This window comes from Urocitellus parryii, chromosome 12 (assembly GCF_045843805.1).
Source record: "Urocitellus parryii isolate mUroPar1 chromosome 12, mUroPar1.hap1, whole genome shotgun sequence".
Lineage (NCBI taxonomy): Eukaryota > Metazoa > Chordata > Mammalia > Rodentia > Sciuridae > Urocitellus > Urocitellus parryii.
Window position 1 is genome coordinate 36932220 of NC_135542.1, and position 19152 is coordinate 36951371.

General features: G+C 41.9%; 1 protein-coding gene across 2 annotated transcripts in view; it reads right to left on the reverse strand.

Moving 5' to 3' along the window:
• The window catches only part of Mboat2 (membrane bound glycerophospholipid O-acyltransferase 2), a 126541-nt gene that overhangs the window by 10376 nt on the left and 97013 nt on the right, over nucleotides 1–19152 (reverse strand). For both annotated transcript variants that reach the window (XM_026401136.1, XM_026401063.2), the window contains 3 exons: nucleotides 14030–14084; nucleotides 8255–8438; nucleotides 2217–2409 (listed from right to left, as the gene is read on the reverse strand). In XM_026401136.1, the coding sequence (XP_026256921.1) occupies nucleotides 2217–2409; nucleotides 8255–8438; nucleotides 14030–14084 (432 nt within the window). The remainder of the gene's footprint in view (nucleotides 1–2216; nucleotides 2410–8254; nucleotides 8439–14029; nucleotides 14085–19152) is intronic.

Here is a 19152-nt window from a genome sequence, read left to right on the forward strand (position 1 = left end):
ATCTTGGATTCCTGCAAATACCTTGGACCTCCAGATATCACAGAACTCCAATTTAAGAACCAAATGGACAATTAAAAAAAAAAAAAAAAGGCTTGGGAGGAGAGGGGATGGGCCCACTCAGATGCTGAAATAAGCCTCACTCTGCTCCTTGCCTGATCCCAAACTGCAAATTAGATTGCAGATGTTAACCATCACTAGTACCTATAATAGTATAGCACACTACAAAGTTAAAGCATTTGTTGAATGAATAAATAGCCTTATAAGCTCACGGCAAAAATTCTTTGAATGTAGCTCCACTTCAAATTGTTCTGATCAAATTATTTCCTCAAAGAGGAACTGGGAAAAAAGAAAATAATCTTTTCCTGGCTTATCAAACCAAATATTGGGGTGGGGGTATAGAATCTTCTAATCTTCTAATTTTTCATTTCAAGGTTTCTTCTAATTGTCACAATCAGCAAAGAAATAATTAGTAATGAATCTCTTTTTCTCTTTCATGTGTGATACTGGGAATGGAACCCAAGGGCCCGTGTGCTGGGCAAACACTTTCAGTGGTGCTACATTCCCAGCCCTTTTTGTTTCTGTATCTGGAGATGGTCTTACCAGATTGCCCACATGGGCCTTGAACTTTCGACCCTCCTGTCTTGGCCTCCCACAGTGCTGGGATTACAGGCCTGTGCCATCATGTCTGGCATTCTTATGCATTTCTTAATGAAATCCTACAAATGCTGGGTGGGTATGGAGAAAATTCAGTCTCAATTTAAAGACAGAATATTTATTTATTTATTTTGGTGGTACTGGGGATCGAACTCAGGGGTGCTCTACCACTGGGCTACAATCCCAGTCCTCTTTATTCTGAAACAGGGTCTCACTAAATTGCTGATGTTGGCCTGAACTTGTGGTCTTCCTGCCTCAGTCTCTTGAGCTGCTGGGATTACAGGACTGCTCCACTACTATACCCAGTTTATAGATAGAATTTAAGTGGTATCACAGGTGTAAAAAAACATCTTCAGAAGTGTTTGTTCACCACTAAACAAAGCATGTAGTAAATGCCAGTGCTCAGCCTGCTCCCAGCATCAGGTGACTGACATGCTTCTTCAAGTGTTCATTCAGCCACCAAGTACCAAACACAAGGCAGATGGACACAGTGTTGAGAACAGAGGGTCCGTAACCAGTGGGTCCAAGCACAAGATGACACATATCCAAGAGGTTTTGATTTGTCCTGGGACATGTATCTCTGTCTCTTTACCAGGACAGGAGCTGGCCTCAGCTGTCAGCCTCGGAGGTCTGCTAAGGCTCCTTTCAGCAGGGTGGCAGGATCTTGGGAAAGCACTGTTTCTCAATCCCACTTTCCTCCTTCCTGTGTGGCCCCAGCTACACCTGTCAAAGATTAGGTAATCCACAATTCTTGGCTCATGCATGTAAAACTAGCCATTTTTTAGGGCTGAGGTTGTGACACAGTGGCAGAGCACTTGCCTAGCAGGCGTGAGGTACTGGGTTCAATCCTCAGCACCATACATAAGTAAGTAAATAAATAAATAAAGGTACATCAAATAAAAAGTATTTTTAAAAAACTAGCCATTTTCCACATGCTAAAGTCACATTCAATCGTAAAAACCACAATTGAGGGTTATCTTTTCCCTAATACCTGCTTTACCTGTTGGGCATAACCAACAACCTCTTTTCAGTGTACCAATATAATTTTGTTCACTTTGCGGATAAAGTCCTTATCATGTTTAACAATCTACTTAATCTTAATGGAAGCTTAATATACTCAGATTTTGAGGGGAGAGAGTATATATATATTCTAGCTAATACAGAATCTAGCATTCAATCGGCACTTAATAAATATCTGTCACTTCAATGATCTACTAGTTATTACCTTATAATAGAATGGGCTTGATCTGGTTTTTAGGATATCCCCGTATGTAAATGGTGGGGCTTGTGTCTTCTACCCAGACAACTCCCATTTTTCGAATTGGTCTTTGATTATATATCCTCAAGAGGGTACTCTTGCGCCAGGTATGGTTGGTGTGCCTGTAGGCCCAGTTCCTGGGAAGGCTGAGGCAGGGGCAGCTTGAGTTTAAGAATGTAAAGCCAGTTTGGGCAACACATAGAAGCCCCATCACAAAAAAACAAAACAATGAAGACACTCTCATGATTAGCTATAAGATACACTATAACACAGAAACAGAGAAGTCTATTTACATGTTACTTACCTAAGGTCCACGCAAAATAGTATTTAGGTCTGGCAGCCAGTAGAGACATGTACAGATAGGTAATCTTGGTTGGCCATGAAGCTGTGGCTTGAAAGCGCTCGTCAATGTTGTACTCCACAGGCAACATGTTGGAGATGGTCAAGTGAACGAGCAAGGAGAGCCCACACACCAGGAGTTTCTGAACCACGGCTTCCTGCAAGGTGTGAGGCAGAGTCACCACCTGCATCCAAACCCCCTGAAGAGCTCTTACATGTTATCACTGATTCGCCATCCTCCACCAGCACCAGCCCAAGGCAGGAGTTGCACAGCACTCAGGGTCTCAGGTGACCCATTGTCCCATAGGAGGCAGCAGGAACGAAACCACAACTCAGACCAGAACCCCAGTTTGTGTTTTCAGAACTTTCAGGGAATAAAAAAATCTAAAAGCATGCAGAAGGCTAAAGATGTGAATGCAAATGGATACCAAAAAATATTAACACTATAACGTTTGGTAGATTTTTATGTAAAAGTTAAAATTGATATTAATGTATGTTATTTGGAATCACAAATTACTAAATTCATTTCCACACTAAGAAACACTTGCAAATTTCCTGGGAGGCAGGTTGCCCAAGGTACAGACCTAGCTGCATCTGTGACGGGAGATGGGGGGATGGGGGACATGGAGGTTGACACCTCCAGGTTTATCTCCCCAATTCTCTTCTGTTTTTTTTTTTTTTAATATTTACTTTTTAGTTGTACACAATACCTTTATTTTGTTTGTTTTTATGTGGTGCTGAGGTTCAAACCCAGGGCCTCGAACATGCTAGGCGAGTGCTCTACTGCTGAGCCACAACCTCAGCCCTCTCCTCTGTTTTTAAAATGTGTGTGTGTATGTGTACACAATCATAAATAGACAAACAAACAGACAGACACACACGCTTTGACTCTTGCTTGTTTGTCCTTTTTGTTTTGGGCTGTGCTTCTTTTCCTACTTAGCACAGGGACATTTGGCAGAAGGAACTGTATCTTTTTTTTATTATTGATTATTTTTTATTTTTTAAATGACAGTAGAATGCGTTACAATTCTTATTACACAATTTTTCATATCTGTTTGTATATTTAAAAGTGTGTTCACACCAGTTCATGTCTTCATACATGTACTTTAGATAATGATGTCTATCACAGTCCACCATCATCATTGCTAACCCCCTGAACCCACCCTTACCCTCCCACCCCTCTGCCCATGTTCCCCCTCCCTACCCAATTATGGGTCAGTCACCTTATATCAGAGAAAACATTCATTATTTTTTTGGGCGGGGGGATTGGCTAACTTCACTTAGCATTATTTTCTCCAACGCTATCCATTTACCTGCAAATGCCATGATTTTATTTTCTTTTACTGCTGAGTAATATTCCATTGTGTATATATGCCACATTTTTAATCCATTCATCTACTGAGGAGCATCTAGGTTGGTTCCACAGTTTAGCTATTGTGAATTGTACTGCTACAAACATTGATGTGGCTGTGTCCCTGTGGTATGCTGTTAAGTCCTTTGACTCTTGCTTTTGAGTCATTTTTTTTTTTTTTGGCATGGCATTGTTATAAAAAGTATTAAAATAAACATGTTCTTTTATAAATTACTTAACTTGAATTTTATTTGGCTATTTAAAGTACAGAGCACTCTAAATCCAGGTATTCTGTTATACATTCCTTTATCTGGATATATATATATATATTCCTTATCTTTTTTCCACTTGTGTCTTTTTTATATAGATATATAAACATCTATGTGTGTATGTATATTTATATTTTTATGTGTATTTACACATATGCATATTTTATTGTGCTTCATATACTTTCCAGGTTCTAGGCATTTCATGAACATTATTTATATAATAGACAATAAATACATTTCTTTAATGGTGAAATAAAATTTTTTTTCTTTTTGCAGTATTAGGGAGAAGACCCAGGGCTCAGAACTTGCTAGGCAAGTGTTCTACCAATGAACTATACCCCAGACCTCTTGGTGTTCTGTGGATTTAAAACTCATACTACTTCTGTATTTTTAGAAGACCAGAATATTTCAAACTCATTCAGTATAAAAGAGATGATTCAGGTCATGAAGGAAAAGACACAAGTGGAAAAAAGAAAAAGATATATCCAAATAAAGAAATGTATAACAGAATACCTAGATTTAGAGTGCTCTGTACTATAAATAGCCAAGTAAAATTCAAATCAAGTAATTTATAAAAGAACATCTATGTTTTAATATTTTTTGTAACAATGCCAAAAGAGTAACTCAAAGGCAAGAGTTAAAATATACGCTAGTTGAGCACAGTAGCACATACCTATAACCCCAGTGGCTTGGGAGGCTGAGGCAGAAGGATTTCAAGTTGAAAGCCAGCCCCAGCAAAAGCGAGGTGCTAAGCAATTCAGTGAGGTCCTGTCTCTAAATAAAATACAAAATAGGAATGGGGATGTGACTCAGTGGTTTAGTGCTCCCGAGTTCTATCCCAGGTACACCCCCACTGCCCCTCCCAAAAAAGCATATGTTAAATTCTTTGCAGTTCTTAAAAAAACTATTCATTTTATTCTTAGTTGCTCCTTCGTGGTATTGAGGGCTCAAGGACTTTTTTTCGGAGGGGGGGGGGTACCAGGGATTGAACTCAGAGGTACTCGGCCACTGAGTCACATCCCCAACCCTATTTTGTATTTTATTTAGGGACAGGATCTCACTGATCAAGGACTTCTTGCTGCACCTTTTTGTACTGGGAAATAAACCTAAGCTCCCACATTAGGCAAGCACTCTACCACTAATCTACATCCCAACTCTTTTATCTTTTTGAGACAGGATCTTGATAAGTTTTCCTGGCCTCTTAACAAAAAATCCTCCTGCCTCAGTCTCCCAAAAAGCTGGGATTCCAGGTATGTACCATCACACTCAGCAAGGCTACTCTTTCTTTACACAGTCTCCAAATAGCTTACCTATACATTTGAATAAAGGCATTTTAAAAAATAGAGAAAAACTAAAAATTGAAAATGAAGTCAGATGAGATAAATGACCCTATATATTAGCCTAAAAATGAGGTATAAAATACTGTGGCCATTACACTATGTCTAGGGGAAGGAAGGAAGGAAGGAAGGAAGGGAGGGAGGGAGGGAGGGAGGGAGGGAGGGAGGGAGGGAGGGAGGGAGGAAAAGAAGGAAGGAAAGAAAATTAAAGTACCATAGATGTGATCTCAACTTCCAAGAGGCATAGATAGCAGTGAGAACCAATCAGTGCAGGCATCAGGTATCTTTGAAAACCTGGGAGAAGAGCTTGTGGAAAGGCAGTTTTAGCCAGGTTTATCTAGCCACCTGCTTCGTAAGGTGGGAGTATGTGGTGTGTGTATACCACCCCCATATACACCTGATTTACACAGAGAAGATGCCTTAACTTAGAGAGGCAGATACCCCTCCATCTTTCTAGCAGGAGGCTGGAAATACCCAGGCTTAGAGACAGGTCTGGAGTAGGCTAGGTAAGATGCTAGAATGAACGTGGAGAGCCCGGAAAAAGTCCACCCCCCAAGGGATACCCTCTGCCCCTGCTCCTGCCCCCCTCCATGACCACCAGTCAAGTCTGTGATGCACAGAAGATTGGGAGATCTCTTACTCTAGAAACCAAACAGCCCCAGAGCAAAGGCCCACAGACATCAGGAGGGACTGGCCAATGTTGCCTGGGAGTTACCCTCCTCCACAGAGCAGAGGAAATGGCACTTAGGCACAGGCAAGTCCAGCTCAAGATGCATCTCTCAGCCTCTTGGAGCCGAGTGAAACTATGCAATTAATTTTGATCAAGGGAATGTGAGAAACTCCTTGGGGGCACCATGATATCCACAGACTGCGACACCCAAGCTGCCACGTGAGATAACTTCGTTTAAAATCAACTATTTTTTAAAATCAACTATTACTTTGTCCTACATTAACTAATGTAGATAAAGACAACTGGGAGGAACCAACCAAAGAGCAACTGGCTACCTGACTATCCTACTTTGGACTCTAAGAGTATGCATAGCCCATGGAGGCACAAAGAACTTCCAAACGCAACTTGAGGGATTTATAAGTAATTACTGCTATTTGACTTTGTCAACTATATGCCTATGGAATTTACACAAAATATATTAAAATGATGAGAAATTTTAAAATAATATTTGCCACTGTCAACAACTTCTGATAATGTCTATAGCTCAAAAGGAAAGCAAGATCTTATAAGAGTAAATTCCACACAAATAAAGTGAGGTGATATAAGCCTGTATTATTGTTGGGTTTGATTTACTACTACACTCACATGTTTATAGTTCTTGATATTTTTTCAAATATTTTACAAAATTCCTTGCTCTTCAGATACTCCCTAAAGTGGGGAAGACATGAAGAAATGGACTCAACATTAACTGATGTGCTCACATGATAAAGCTGAACCCATCACTAAGTGTCCAGCATCGTGACCCCCAGGTTTCCATTCTCCTTTCAGTACTCCACTAAACTTATACAAGTTGTCTGTACAGTTCTCCCTCAGTGTCCACAGGGGTTCCAGGACTCCTTCCAAATACCAAAACCTGCAGATGCACAAGCACCTTATATATAATGGTGTAATATTTGAATAGAGGCTATGCACATCCTCCCATATGCTTCAGGTCATCTCTGGATGACTTACAACAGCTACCACAAGGTGCTGATAAATAGCTGTAATACTGTATTGATGAGGGAGTAAGGACAAATCTGGACATGCTCAATACAGATGCAATTAAAAAATATTTCTGGTTCAACCTGTGCCTGTAGAATCCTCAGATCTCAAGGGCCAACTATAATTACCTTCACTTTCTGTTATAGAAGTGAGGCCTCTGAAGGATTAAGTCTCAGAATGGACACATGAAATACTCAGTGGCAGAGATTCCAATTTCAAGTCTGAATCCAACCTAGTTTGATCTGGCATTTCTCAATTAGTACTTAACCAATAATGAAAAATATGGAGAATAAAACATCCTTCTGGCACGAAACACAATGAGCCACATGGTACAGAAGAAGTTCTGCAAAAGGTTCCACAGTTTTTCACTCACACTTTTCTGCCTGCACACATGCAGGTCGGTGGCTCTGAGAGGAAAGGTGGTGACCCTTTGCTCCAAGCCACATGCAGAGGAAGCACAGGAGCCCCTCTTCTCCATCACACAAACTTTCTGATTAGCCTATGATTTCCCAAGGAATACTTGATTGAATGCAAGGGGAAAAGCCTATAGGAAGCCTGGATGCCTTAGAGCATTCTTTAAAATGCTCTAACTGTGCAGTCCAAACACCCCTGCAGTTCAAAGGACATAAAATTGTATTCATTTGGGAGGCAATTTAAGTACAAACTCCAGAGCCAGGCTGCCTGGGTCTGAATTCCACTTCTCCTCCAGCCACCCAGGAAAGCCTGGTCTAAGGGCTGCGCCTTCCTGTCAGTACTCTCCCCGAAGGCAGTGAGGAGAGCGAACACCTCCCAGGACTGCTGGGAAGGCTGCGTAGCAGCTGCCAGGGAGGGGCTTTGCAGAGCCCGGCCAAGTGAGAATTACTAGCATCACTTTACTGCAGGGACCAGAAACAGCTTCATGGAAAAGATGATGTGTGAAGCAGCCATTTAAAAAAGAACAAGATCTTGACTGGCAACAATTAGGATGAGGAGGGTAAAGCAGGAAAACAAAAGGAGAACAGTGCTTCCTACATGCGAATCACAAGGCACAGGCCAAGGCAGCAGCCTGGAAGGTGATCCAGGTCCAGTCCAGAAGGGAGGGCTCGCATGTAAAACAACGCCACACCCTTACACCATGTCATTCTCACTAAGGGATTCAGCACGTAGAGTCTGTTCTTTAATCATGACTGTACTTCTACAAGCCATCACTACTAAGTACAATGTGAAGAATCGTTTATCTTGAAAAATACTTATAAAGAAATAGGGAAATTCAAAATGTGAAAACATCATCATTTTAAAATAAGATGAATGAACACGTGTTTTCATAAAGGCTCCAGATACATGTCGTGGTCTTACGTTTGGAGATGGCTCTGTTCTCTCATACTGCACCTCTTCTTTTCCGTTTTCACCTGACTGTGTCATGTGGTACGACCTGCCTTCAATGAAAGTAATGTAGTCTTTGTAAGAGCAGAGTGGGCCCGCCAGGATGCCCATGAAGTTACAGTTGTAACTTACATACTCCAGGAGGCTTGGCATGCGCCTGCAAGGAAAAGACGTGCAACTGTGAGATGAAACCGTTTGAAAGATTTCACAGGAATAATATCATCTACTTCTCTGTTTTCACCATGTTCACAATAAAAGATTAAATTTTCATCTGCACCCACACAGTAAAAACTTAAAAGACTGGGATGTGGTAAGGCCCAACAGTATTTCTGGGTTTGAGAGTTTCTATGAGCACCTGTATTAGCAACTACATTTCTACATAGATTTCTCACTGAGAAAGAAACCTAAGACAGACACGACATGGCATAAAGAGTCATCTATTCCTAGTCACTTGCTCACTCATTCAACAAATACATGTTGGATATCAACTACCAGCATGTGCCCAGCATGCTCCAGTGTCTTCAGATACAGCAGTCAACAAATGGAAATTCTGCATCATGAAGCTTAATTACCAGCTACAGAAAATAGATGATCAAATACATACATATATTATTTCCAGAAATGCTAAGTGCTCCAAAGAGAAGGTGGTATTTTATAATATTAGGAAGTCAGAAGCTTGTTGCAATGGTGCACACCTGTAATCCAGCAACTCAGGAGGCTGAGGTAGGAGGATGGTGAGGAGTTCAGAGGCAGCCTTAGCAACTTAGTAAAGCCCTAAGCAATTTAGAGAGACCCTGTCTAAAAAAGACTAGGGATATAGCTCAGTGGTAGAGCATTCCTGGGCATAATCGCTAGTACAAAAACATAAATAAATAAAAGACAAAAAGAAGTATCAAAAGGCCTCACTTGTAAGGCACATTTGGGTAAAAGACCAGAAGGAAGTAAGAAGTGTGTGAATGTTGGTGGTGATAATTCCAGATATAGGCAATGGCCAACCATACGACCCTAAGCAAGGCATGCCCAGCAGCAAGATGGCCACAGGCTGGAGCACACTGACCTGGGGACAAAGGTGGGATGTGGGACCTGCCTCCTAAGTCATGGTAGGAACCATGGATTTTATTGTGAATGAAATGAAAAACTACAGGAGGGTTTTAAAGATCTGTGTTTCAGAAGCATCACTCTCGTCCCTGTGCACAAACAGGGCAAGGGAGAAGTAGGGGGCAACCAAGGCATGGGGGGCCTTGGGGTGCACCCTGTATCAATTCTGGCAGTAGAACCGTGGGATCTGCTGATGGGTCACCACAGGGCCCACAAGGCAAAGGAGTCCAGTGCATCTGAAAACATTTTTAATTTCATTGCCTTGAGGCCTATCCAAATGGCATGTGATATCCAAAGTATACCAAGCATCCTAGTTCTCAATGCAAACAGCAGGGTAAAAGTGAGTGCTCAATACAGACAACTACAGACTACACGTTATCATATAAATGAGTAAGGGGCATATGTGTTTATTTCTTAACACCAGTTCTACTAAGCAAGTCTACTGTTTGCTGCCAGTTACAAACCATCACAGATAAAAGAAGAACCTGGGGGCAGTGAACAGTGTTCTTGAACAAGCTATGATCTTTTCTCTAAATGAGACATGATTGCTCTTACAAACACACTCTGGATAACGAGAGAGAGAGAGAGAGAGAGAGAGAGAGAGAGAGAGAGAAAATGAATTATGTTTATGTAAAACTAACCTATAGAATAACACACTGCATCCTGCCCTTTGACACTGTTTAGACGAACAGCCAAAACTCCTTTTATAATTTTTTCAGAATTATTGTTCTACATTTAAGTATTTGGAATCTTAAATATTTTCCCCTTTGAGCTCAAAGCTGATGGGTGAGAATGTTTCTAGCATTCGCCATTGGCTTGTCCTGCATAATACTGACACAAAACACTTTCCCACCAAACACTAGACAGGCACCTTCAATCTCTGAGGAACATAGACACTCCATGTCCCCCGGCTGCACAGCTCCACTCTTAGCATCAATTCTTTTAGACCCAAACCTGGGTCAGGCTGACCCAGCACGGCTCAGTCTCACCAAGTCAAAGTACTGTCTTGCAATGCACAAGGACAGGAGAAATGCTTAACCAGGAAATTTGCTGAAGTGATTCCCACTCAATTGACATGTTGAATGAGTAGTTTTATGCACTGACATAATCTCTGCTATTAAAATGAGAACTGAAGCCCGACTGTGATACTTCTTTGTGATACAAAATCAAGTACTCATTCTTTCATTCCATCAGTGCTGATGTGATACCAGCTATGCGTGGTCTTACGTTAAGATTTCTCAGCACTAGAATTACAGACATTTTTTGGCAATAATTCCTTGTTGTGGGGACTGTCCTGTGCACATAGAAGGTCTGACAGCATCCCTGGCCCATACCCATATGATGTCAGTAACACCACTCCCAGTTGAGACAATCCAAAATGCCTCTTGACCTTGTCAAATGTCTCTGAAGGAAGAATCATTTTAATTAGTAAATCACTACTTAGGTGATAGGTTTTCAGATGACTGACAAACCAAAGTTCATGTCCTTAATGACTTTATGTTTGGAGGAGAGGGAGAGTGACAATTAAATAATGCTGTGTAAAATCTGACAGTAATACATATTACGAAGAAAATCAAGGACATGCCAGGGGCTAGAAAGCGAAAGGAGGGTAGGGAGGGAATTTTTGATAGGGTGGTCTGTAGAGTTAAGAGTGCACACATGTCGTCCCAGTGACCTGGGAGGGTGAGGCAGGAGGATATCAGGCTGGGGCCAGATTTAGCAACCTAGAATGAAGCTGTCTCAAAATAAAAAATATAAACAGGGCTAGGGATGTAGCTCTGTGGGAGAGCACTTGCCTAGCATGTGCAAGGCCCTGGGTTCAAACTGCAATACCAGGAAAGGAGAAACAAAAAAAAAAAGAAATGTGGTAGCGCTCTGGATTCCTATTGGGCCTTATGTGTTGTGGTCAGATGTCTGAAATTTTATTCTAAATTACATGGGAAACCATTGGAGGTTTTCATCAGGAAAGGCAATAATATAACCCAAAGCACATAAAGACTCTCTGGCTGCTAAGTAGAAAGGAAGCTACAAAGGACAGGAAAGAAAATAGAAAGACTAAGTTAGGGAAATAGGGAGACTAAGTTAGAAAACCTGCCAAGTAGAAAATGAGGGTCTGGGCAGGGCTGAGAGCAGTGGGAATGGTGAGCCATGGTCAGGTTCAAGAGGCAGGAGGATATCAAGTTGTAAGGACCTTGATTCACTGGTAAAGTGGATTTATACTAAGAAAATCCTCCCGAAAGGCACCAGTGATGGCGGGCACTGTAATTAACTACAAGGCCACAATGATGAGAAACAGGAGTGGGGGAAGGAAGAGAGACAGACCAGAGTTCTGAGCTGAACAAGGCTATCACTGTCAGTGCAGAGACACTGATAATGAGGCCGGGGCTCAGGAGAGACAGCAACATGTAGGTGGTACGCAGAAGAACTGGGCTGCAGGTGAGCGCCTGGAAAAACATGAGATATCTGGCCTGAGTCGTGGAGCACACCAACAGTGCAGGAGATGAAGGGACAGAGATGGAAGAGGAAAATCACATGATGTAGTATCCTGGAAGGCTGGCGAGGAGGGCATCTCAAAGTCAGGGGTCAGCAGGCAACTACCACCAAATGGTTGAACACCACAAAAAACAAGCTAACAGTGAAATTTGCTAAGACTATGAGCAATGTGGAAAGAATGGGGACAAAAACCTGACTGCAGGGGCAGGTGAGAGAAAGGGGGTGGGGGATGTAAACAAGAACACCCTGAAGCCAGCCTCTTCCCTTAGGCTGGTGGGAATGATCCACACGGAGGGGGAGAAAAAAGGAGGAACGGGGCAGAGTCAGTGTGGAAGTGAACAGGGGATTACAGACAGTTAATTCCTGGCTCTAGGAAAGAAAGTAGAGAATTTCTTTTCAGATCTCAGGAGGTTCTGAGGGGCACTTTCGTTTGCTTTGTGTTTTTGTGGTGCTAAGGATGGGTCCCCACCCATGCAGGTCCACAGTTCTGCTGAGCCACGTTCCCAGCCCACCTAATAGGCTCTGGGATTGTAGAATAAAGTAGAGCTGCTTTTATTTTCTCCAAAAAATAAAGCTTGGGGAGTCTGGGAGAAAGGAGACTGTGTAATGTCACAAGAGAGGGAGAGCTGCGGAAACCTAGGACGGCACTGACAGCCCGTGACAGATTCAAAACCAGAACAGCCACAGCCAGGGTCTTCCCCCAGCTCCATCCACTGTTTGGCAGGGGGAGAGCTGAACTGAACCAGGTCTGGGGGTCCGTCAGGTGGCTATTCAAGAGGGAAAGGGGAAACAGAGCACAGGATGCTGGACCAGGAACTCGGAAAAGCTGGAGAACCAGATCCAATTAACCCTCATCAGTCAGTGCCCTCGAGGAGCTGGGTACTGGTAACAAGACAGAAAACATTTTTTTTTTAATGCTGATTTTTTTCCTTTTTGGGAGGGGGGTTTTAATTTTGAAGAATTTGCATTTTGACACAACATCCATAAATGGAATACAACCTCTCATTCTCTGGTTGTATATGACGTGGTGTTACACAGGTCTACATGTAGTCATATGCACATAGGGTAATAATGTCCGATTCATTCTAATATCATTCCTACCCCCCAGCCCCCTCTCCTTCCTTCATTCCCCTCTGTCTAATCTAAATTACCTCAATTCTTCTCTAGGCACTGACCCTTATTGTGAATTAGTACCCACATATCAGAGAAAACTTTCGGTCTTTGGTTCTTCAGGACTGTCTTATTTCGCATAGCACAATATTTTCCAGTTCTACCCAAATGCCATAATTTCATTCTTCTTTAAGGCTGAGTAACATTCTAATGTGTGTGCGTGTGTGTGTGAATATATACATATACATACCACAATTTCTTTTATCTATAAAACAGAACATTTTTAAAGGTGGGGAAAACATAAGAAGAATCCTAAGGCATGCTCCTTGGGATCCAAGGGGAACATCTGTTACAGGTCTGTCTACTGTCACAAACGTCATCTCATTCTGCTATCAGATGTGTACTTACCAGCTGAAGACTCAGGAATAAGTATTCCATAAGAAATTTTTCTTTAAGTAAATTGAGTATCTGATCTCTAACTATATTAGTTGAGACAGACCTTGCCAGACATTAAGCTATTCTTTAGATTATGCTTCAGAGTATTGGTAACAAATGAACAAGCAGCCTATGCCAGAATTAATGCCTCAAGTTAACAATAAGCAATATCTGAATGGTCCTTCATTTTTTCAAAATGTGGCATCTGTGTGTTATATTGATATATTCTGTCTTGGCCAATGCCTGCTATCAAGTTACTGGTCTACGAATGGTGGCTACGACTACTACTAATAATTACTACGTGGGAGACATACTATCATCCGCCTTAAAGGAACTCAAAGAGTCCCAGGGAGAAAAACTTAGCAGACGGCCTCCTGGTCCACAGGAGCTGTGTACTCTATGAATACCCAGGGGCAAGGGTCTAGGGGAGCTAGTCTCACATGGCAATGTGTAGTGGCAGGGAGGTAGGAGAGGGAAGCAACCTGGGCTTGCCTGGGCTTTCCTGAACAAGATACCTCTAGAAGGACCAAGAAGCCTTGGCCACACAAGTGATGCATACTCTAGGCAGAGGTGGTCCACGAACCTGGCAGGACATAATACAAAGGCACAAACCTTACAGCCAAGACCTTCTGTGATGGAGTCAGTTCTTCATCCTTTCGAAACATCCCTGAGAAACAAACATAGGTAATTTTATCAATTATGAATTCTCCCAAGAGGGCATTTTTCCCCATTCATGCTTACATCACTTGAAATTCATGCTATATTCTCAACAACTGTGCCTTTCTTTCTCATGGCAACAGTTTCAATCATGTGAAAGGACCATCATGCAGTCCAACACACCCAGGTCTGTATAACATAAACAGCACACTGTCAGCAAACAAAGCCACTAACATGACTGCTGTCTAAAGGAAACTTGTTAAATTTTAAAAATTCCGATATGCTAGTACTTTTTAAACAACAAAAAAATTTTTTTAGTTGTTGACAGACCTTTATTTTATTTATTTATATGCGGTGCTGAGAATCGAACCTAGTGCCTCAAACATGACAGGCAAGTGTGCTCCTGCTGAGCGCCAGGCCCAGCCCCATGCTGCTACTTTTTAAACTTACAAATATATTATTCTTAACAGTAAATGCTATGACTTTTCCAAAAAGCACCCTTAATTTTTTTTATTATTGGATGATTTAAATCACTAAAATCTGTGCTACAAAGTAGAATCTCAACATAAAGCAAGGAATAATTTCCTTACCCCACATGACTCCAATGAACGGAAACTCAAATCAAAATTGTATTCAAATATATATTTCTTCCCAAATAGAAAGTTATTGCTATGGCTACATATCAGTTTACTAGATCTATATCCTTTAAAATATATATACCCTAAATCCAATCTAAAGACCAAAAGGGGACTAAATTAAGAAGCAAATAACAGACTTAGGAAATATTTACAGTAAATATGATACAATGTTAACATACCCCTAAGAATCAAAACCAAACTAACCAAAATACATTAAGGCGGACAGGAAAACATGAAAAACAAATCATACAAGAAACAAGTATTCAATTAATGTATAAAATGCTACCTTTATGATGATGACAGATTTGTAATTTCATTAACAATGGAAATGTGATCATATAACATGATCTCAATTATGTTACACACTTTAATATTACTATGTGTGTATACAAAACAAAGATAAGAAGAAAATTGTTAGTCTTAAAATGCCACAGGAACTATTCTATGGCCTAGGAACCTAAAATGCCTAGGAACTATCCTAGGCACTGGGGTAAAAGTAGAGGAAAATAGAATATAAGGGTGCAGCACTTATATTCTGGTAGGGAGAAAGAATATAAATAAAAAATAAATGGACTACTAAGAAAAACCCATGTCATCTTCCTCTCCACCAGTGGAGAAAAGCACCAGGACTCTAATGTAAGGAAATGACACAAAGGTGTGATTTGAAATATACTATGGATCACCACAGCCTTGTACATAATAGGGGGAAAAAAAAAAGAAACTACCTATGTATACAACAATTAGGGAATGGGCAAATAACTGCACATTTACTTTTTTAAAAAATATTTTTTAGTTGTAGTTGACAATACCTTTATTTTATTTATTTATTTTATGTGGTGCTGAAGATTAACCCAGGGCCTTGCATATGCCAGGTGAGCACTTAACCGCTGAGCCACAACCCCAGCCCCCACATTTACTTTTGATAATTGTATAAGAAGAAAACCAGGGGCCTGGGGTTGTGGCTCAGAGGTAGCGCTCGCTTAGCACATACGAGGCACTGGGTTTGATCCTCAACACCACAGATAAATAATAAATAAATTAAATAAAGGTACTGTGTCCAACTACAACAACAAAAACATTTTAAAGAGAACCAGGCTTCCTAAGAACACAAAGGAAACATTAGTACAAAGCAGCTCTGGCTCTGAAGAGCTCTGGCAGAGAGACACAAAGGATCATTATTTTTTTTCTTTGGATTTAATTTGTATTTTCAAATTTCCTTCAGTGAATATAAACCTACATTTTGTAATCAGAAGGAAAAAGCCTTAAAACTGTAGACCAGAGAAAGGTGAACAGTGGTCAGGAAGAGGCCAAGGAAGACTTCTGGGACTTTAAACTCTGCTTTCTTCCCCAGGTCAGAAACTCTGCTGTCCAGCATTCTCTTTCTTTCTTTTCTTTTCTTCTTTTTGTTAATAGTCTCTATACTTTTTAGTTATAGTGGACATAATATCTCCATTTATTTATTTTTATGTGGTGCTGAAGATCAAACCCTGAGCCTCACACATGCCAGGCAAGCGCTCCACCACTGAGCCACAATCCCAGCCCCTGTCCACCATTTTCTTAAAAACAAAACAAAAAGAAACCAAGGGCTCTCTCTGGAAATGAGGATCAGTATATTTTAGAAAAACTCCTTCCCATTCTGTGGGCAGGGACATTGCTCCTTTTACCAGGAAGGGGCCACGGTGACAGCCCCATTGGGGAGGCCAAGCCATGCTCCATGTCATATTTGTGCTGTTTTGTCAGCATTTCCACGCCTTTGGTGTCGTGGGCTTCTGTGTCCATTTGGTTTGCTATCCTGACCGGGGAGGCTACTATCATTTTAGAGTAGCAAACGAGCCAAGGAAAGTAGAAATGGGCTTAAAGGAGACTCTCTTGGACCCGTTCTGTGTTACGTGTTTGCCTGTGCAAGGAAAGGAGTCTCCCTTCTCGGTTCACAAGTTGGGCACTTAAATAGAATGACCAAAAACAGACTAAAGACAAGATGCCAGTTTTTAAAGCCAGAAATCCAACCTAGTACAAGTCATGCGGCCTGCATCTGATAGGAAACAAGGCTCCCCACCTTCCCATGCCAGGCACAGGCCCCAGCAACACTGCACGGTCCTCCTGTGAGGCGCCAGAGGAAACATGCCACACACTCGCGCAGCCAGGCGACAAGCACACCTTCAGGACCTCATCTACCTGAGGCCTCAGCAATGCCATACGCATACTTCAAAACCAGGAAAGAGAGGGTGGGAGGGAGGCCAATCCTGTGAGGGTGATGAGATGTCTCAAAAATCACGCCTAGCAGTTTCCAAGACCAAAGAGCACCTGCTTCCTGAGGCTGCCTGTGTGAGCACTGCCCCGGGGTGGCCTCTGAAAAAAGACCAGCGACTGCAGAGAAAGGCCCCACCTGCTGAGGTGCAGTGCTCAGAAAGGCCTACTGGTAAGAAGATGGACCCAGGGCTCACTCAGTTGGCAAAATGTCCCTACCAATATAAATGCTCTCTTATGCCAGGTGCAGTGGCACATGCCTGTAATCCCAGGCTGAAGCAAAAGGATCACAAGTTTGAGACCAGTCTCCGCTGTTGAGGCTCTAAGAAACTTAGCAAGACCTTATCTCAAAATAAAAAATTAAAAAAAGTCTGGGGATATGGCTCAGTAGCAAAGTGCCCCTGGGTTCAATTCCCGGTACCAAAAGAATAAAAGGACAGACCAATGCTCCTCATATCTGGAAGTTTGTGCCAAAAATATTGCTTACTGTGAAGTCCTGCTTGCCCTCTGGGTGCCTATGTGACTGGTCCCTAAAAGCCTTGGGTGCTGAGTCCTAGCGAACTCCCTGGCAGGCCACACTTCTCAGGCCTTGCTGTGACTTGCTGCTGGGGGATCCAGCACATCCTCTAGAACTGCATTGAGGATTCCTGGAAACCCGAGCCTGTTTTCCTCCAGACCACACTACAAGTCCTTTTGATTCTGATCAACTTTGCCTGGAATCCTCACTGTAGCAAGTATGAGACATGAATTCAATGACACGGTGAGTTGAATGGGCTTGGTGTCCCCAACACACAGATGAGGAGGCCCTCCTTTGTAAGACTGCTGGGGAAACAGGCCAGAGGGCCAACCCTCTGCCCCGTGAGCATCAAGTGGCAGGGTATGGATGCAGGAGGGCCAGCCTAGGAGACCAGGAGAATGGACTGAGGCCGATTGCAGGGGCACCATTTTGAAGTCTAAACTCTTCAACTATTGCCAAGGCTAAACAAAATCTAAACTGCTCCAAAGAAATAACTAAAAGAACAGGTCAGGAAATGAAGTTCTGCTGCTTTTTTTTTTTTTTTTTTTTTTTAAAGCTCTGAGTTGAATATATATTCTCATGTCTTCTAAACCAATAAAATTAGATCTCTGATCCATGACTTTCCTACATTTTCCTCCCAGAGTCCTGGGCATGATTTGTCATCACCACGACGTGGAAGTCTCAGCACCCAAACATAATTTAATACCCTGTCTGGAGAGCACGACCCACTTCACTGTTGAGGACATGAACCCGTGAGACAATATAAATCAGCTATTATCCCTTGAAAAGACCCTCCAAAGGGGATCTTGAACTATGACTTTACATATAAGAAACCTGAAACAGGAATGTGCCCCCCTCAGAGGCCATCTGTCTCAGCTGCCACCACCCCACAGAGACTCAGATGCCAGTTCTGCCTCTCCCTGCCTCAGATCTCCACATCAGAAGGGCAGACGTTGAGTTGCTGTTCAATACACACATCTGATTAAACAAGTATTTGACACTCCTTGAAAGTCATCTATTCTCTCCCTCTATTCCTCCAAAAAGCTAAGTCGTTTAATTCTGCTTGTCAGTTGCCAAAGGGAAGAAGAGGAACACCCTCCCTCTCTTCACAGCTCTGTCAAGGCTGGCCCCTACCTGTACAGTGCATTCTGGCTGCAGTGGGCACAGGCTGGGTGGAGGAGGCACACGGGATCACTCTTCCATCTCCACAGAAACCAGAGCCTAAATTCTGTGATTCAGAGTTCTAACTGCTATCATTTCCTGTGGTTACACATCCATTTGAAATAAAATATATAAATGCTCACCCTAAAAATATATGTAAATATGTACCTATGCATTGTAAATACAGAGGGAGGGGTAGGAAAACATAAAAATTTTAATATAAATTTAAGGCAGAGATGAAACAGAAATGAAAGTAGATTTAGAACCAAAGTCTCTTTTCTTCGTATATTAAATTGTCACTAATGCGGGCCAAATGATTGGATCTGCTACTTCACTTTTTGTTGCTGAACTGAATTAAAAATCAAGGTGGGGGGCTGGGGGTGTGGCTCAGTGGTAGAGTGCCCACCTAGCACACGTGAGGATTGGGTTCAATCCTTAGCACCACATAAAAATGAAATAAAGATATTGTTTGACCACATACATCTAAAAAAAATATTAAAAAAAAAAAATCAAGG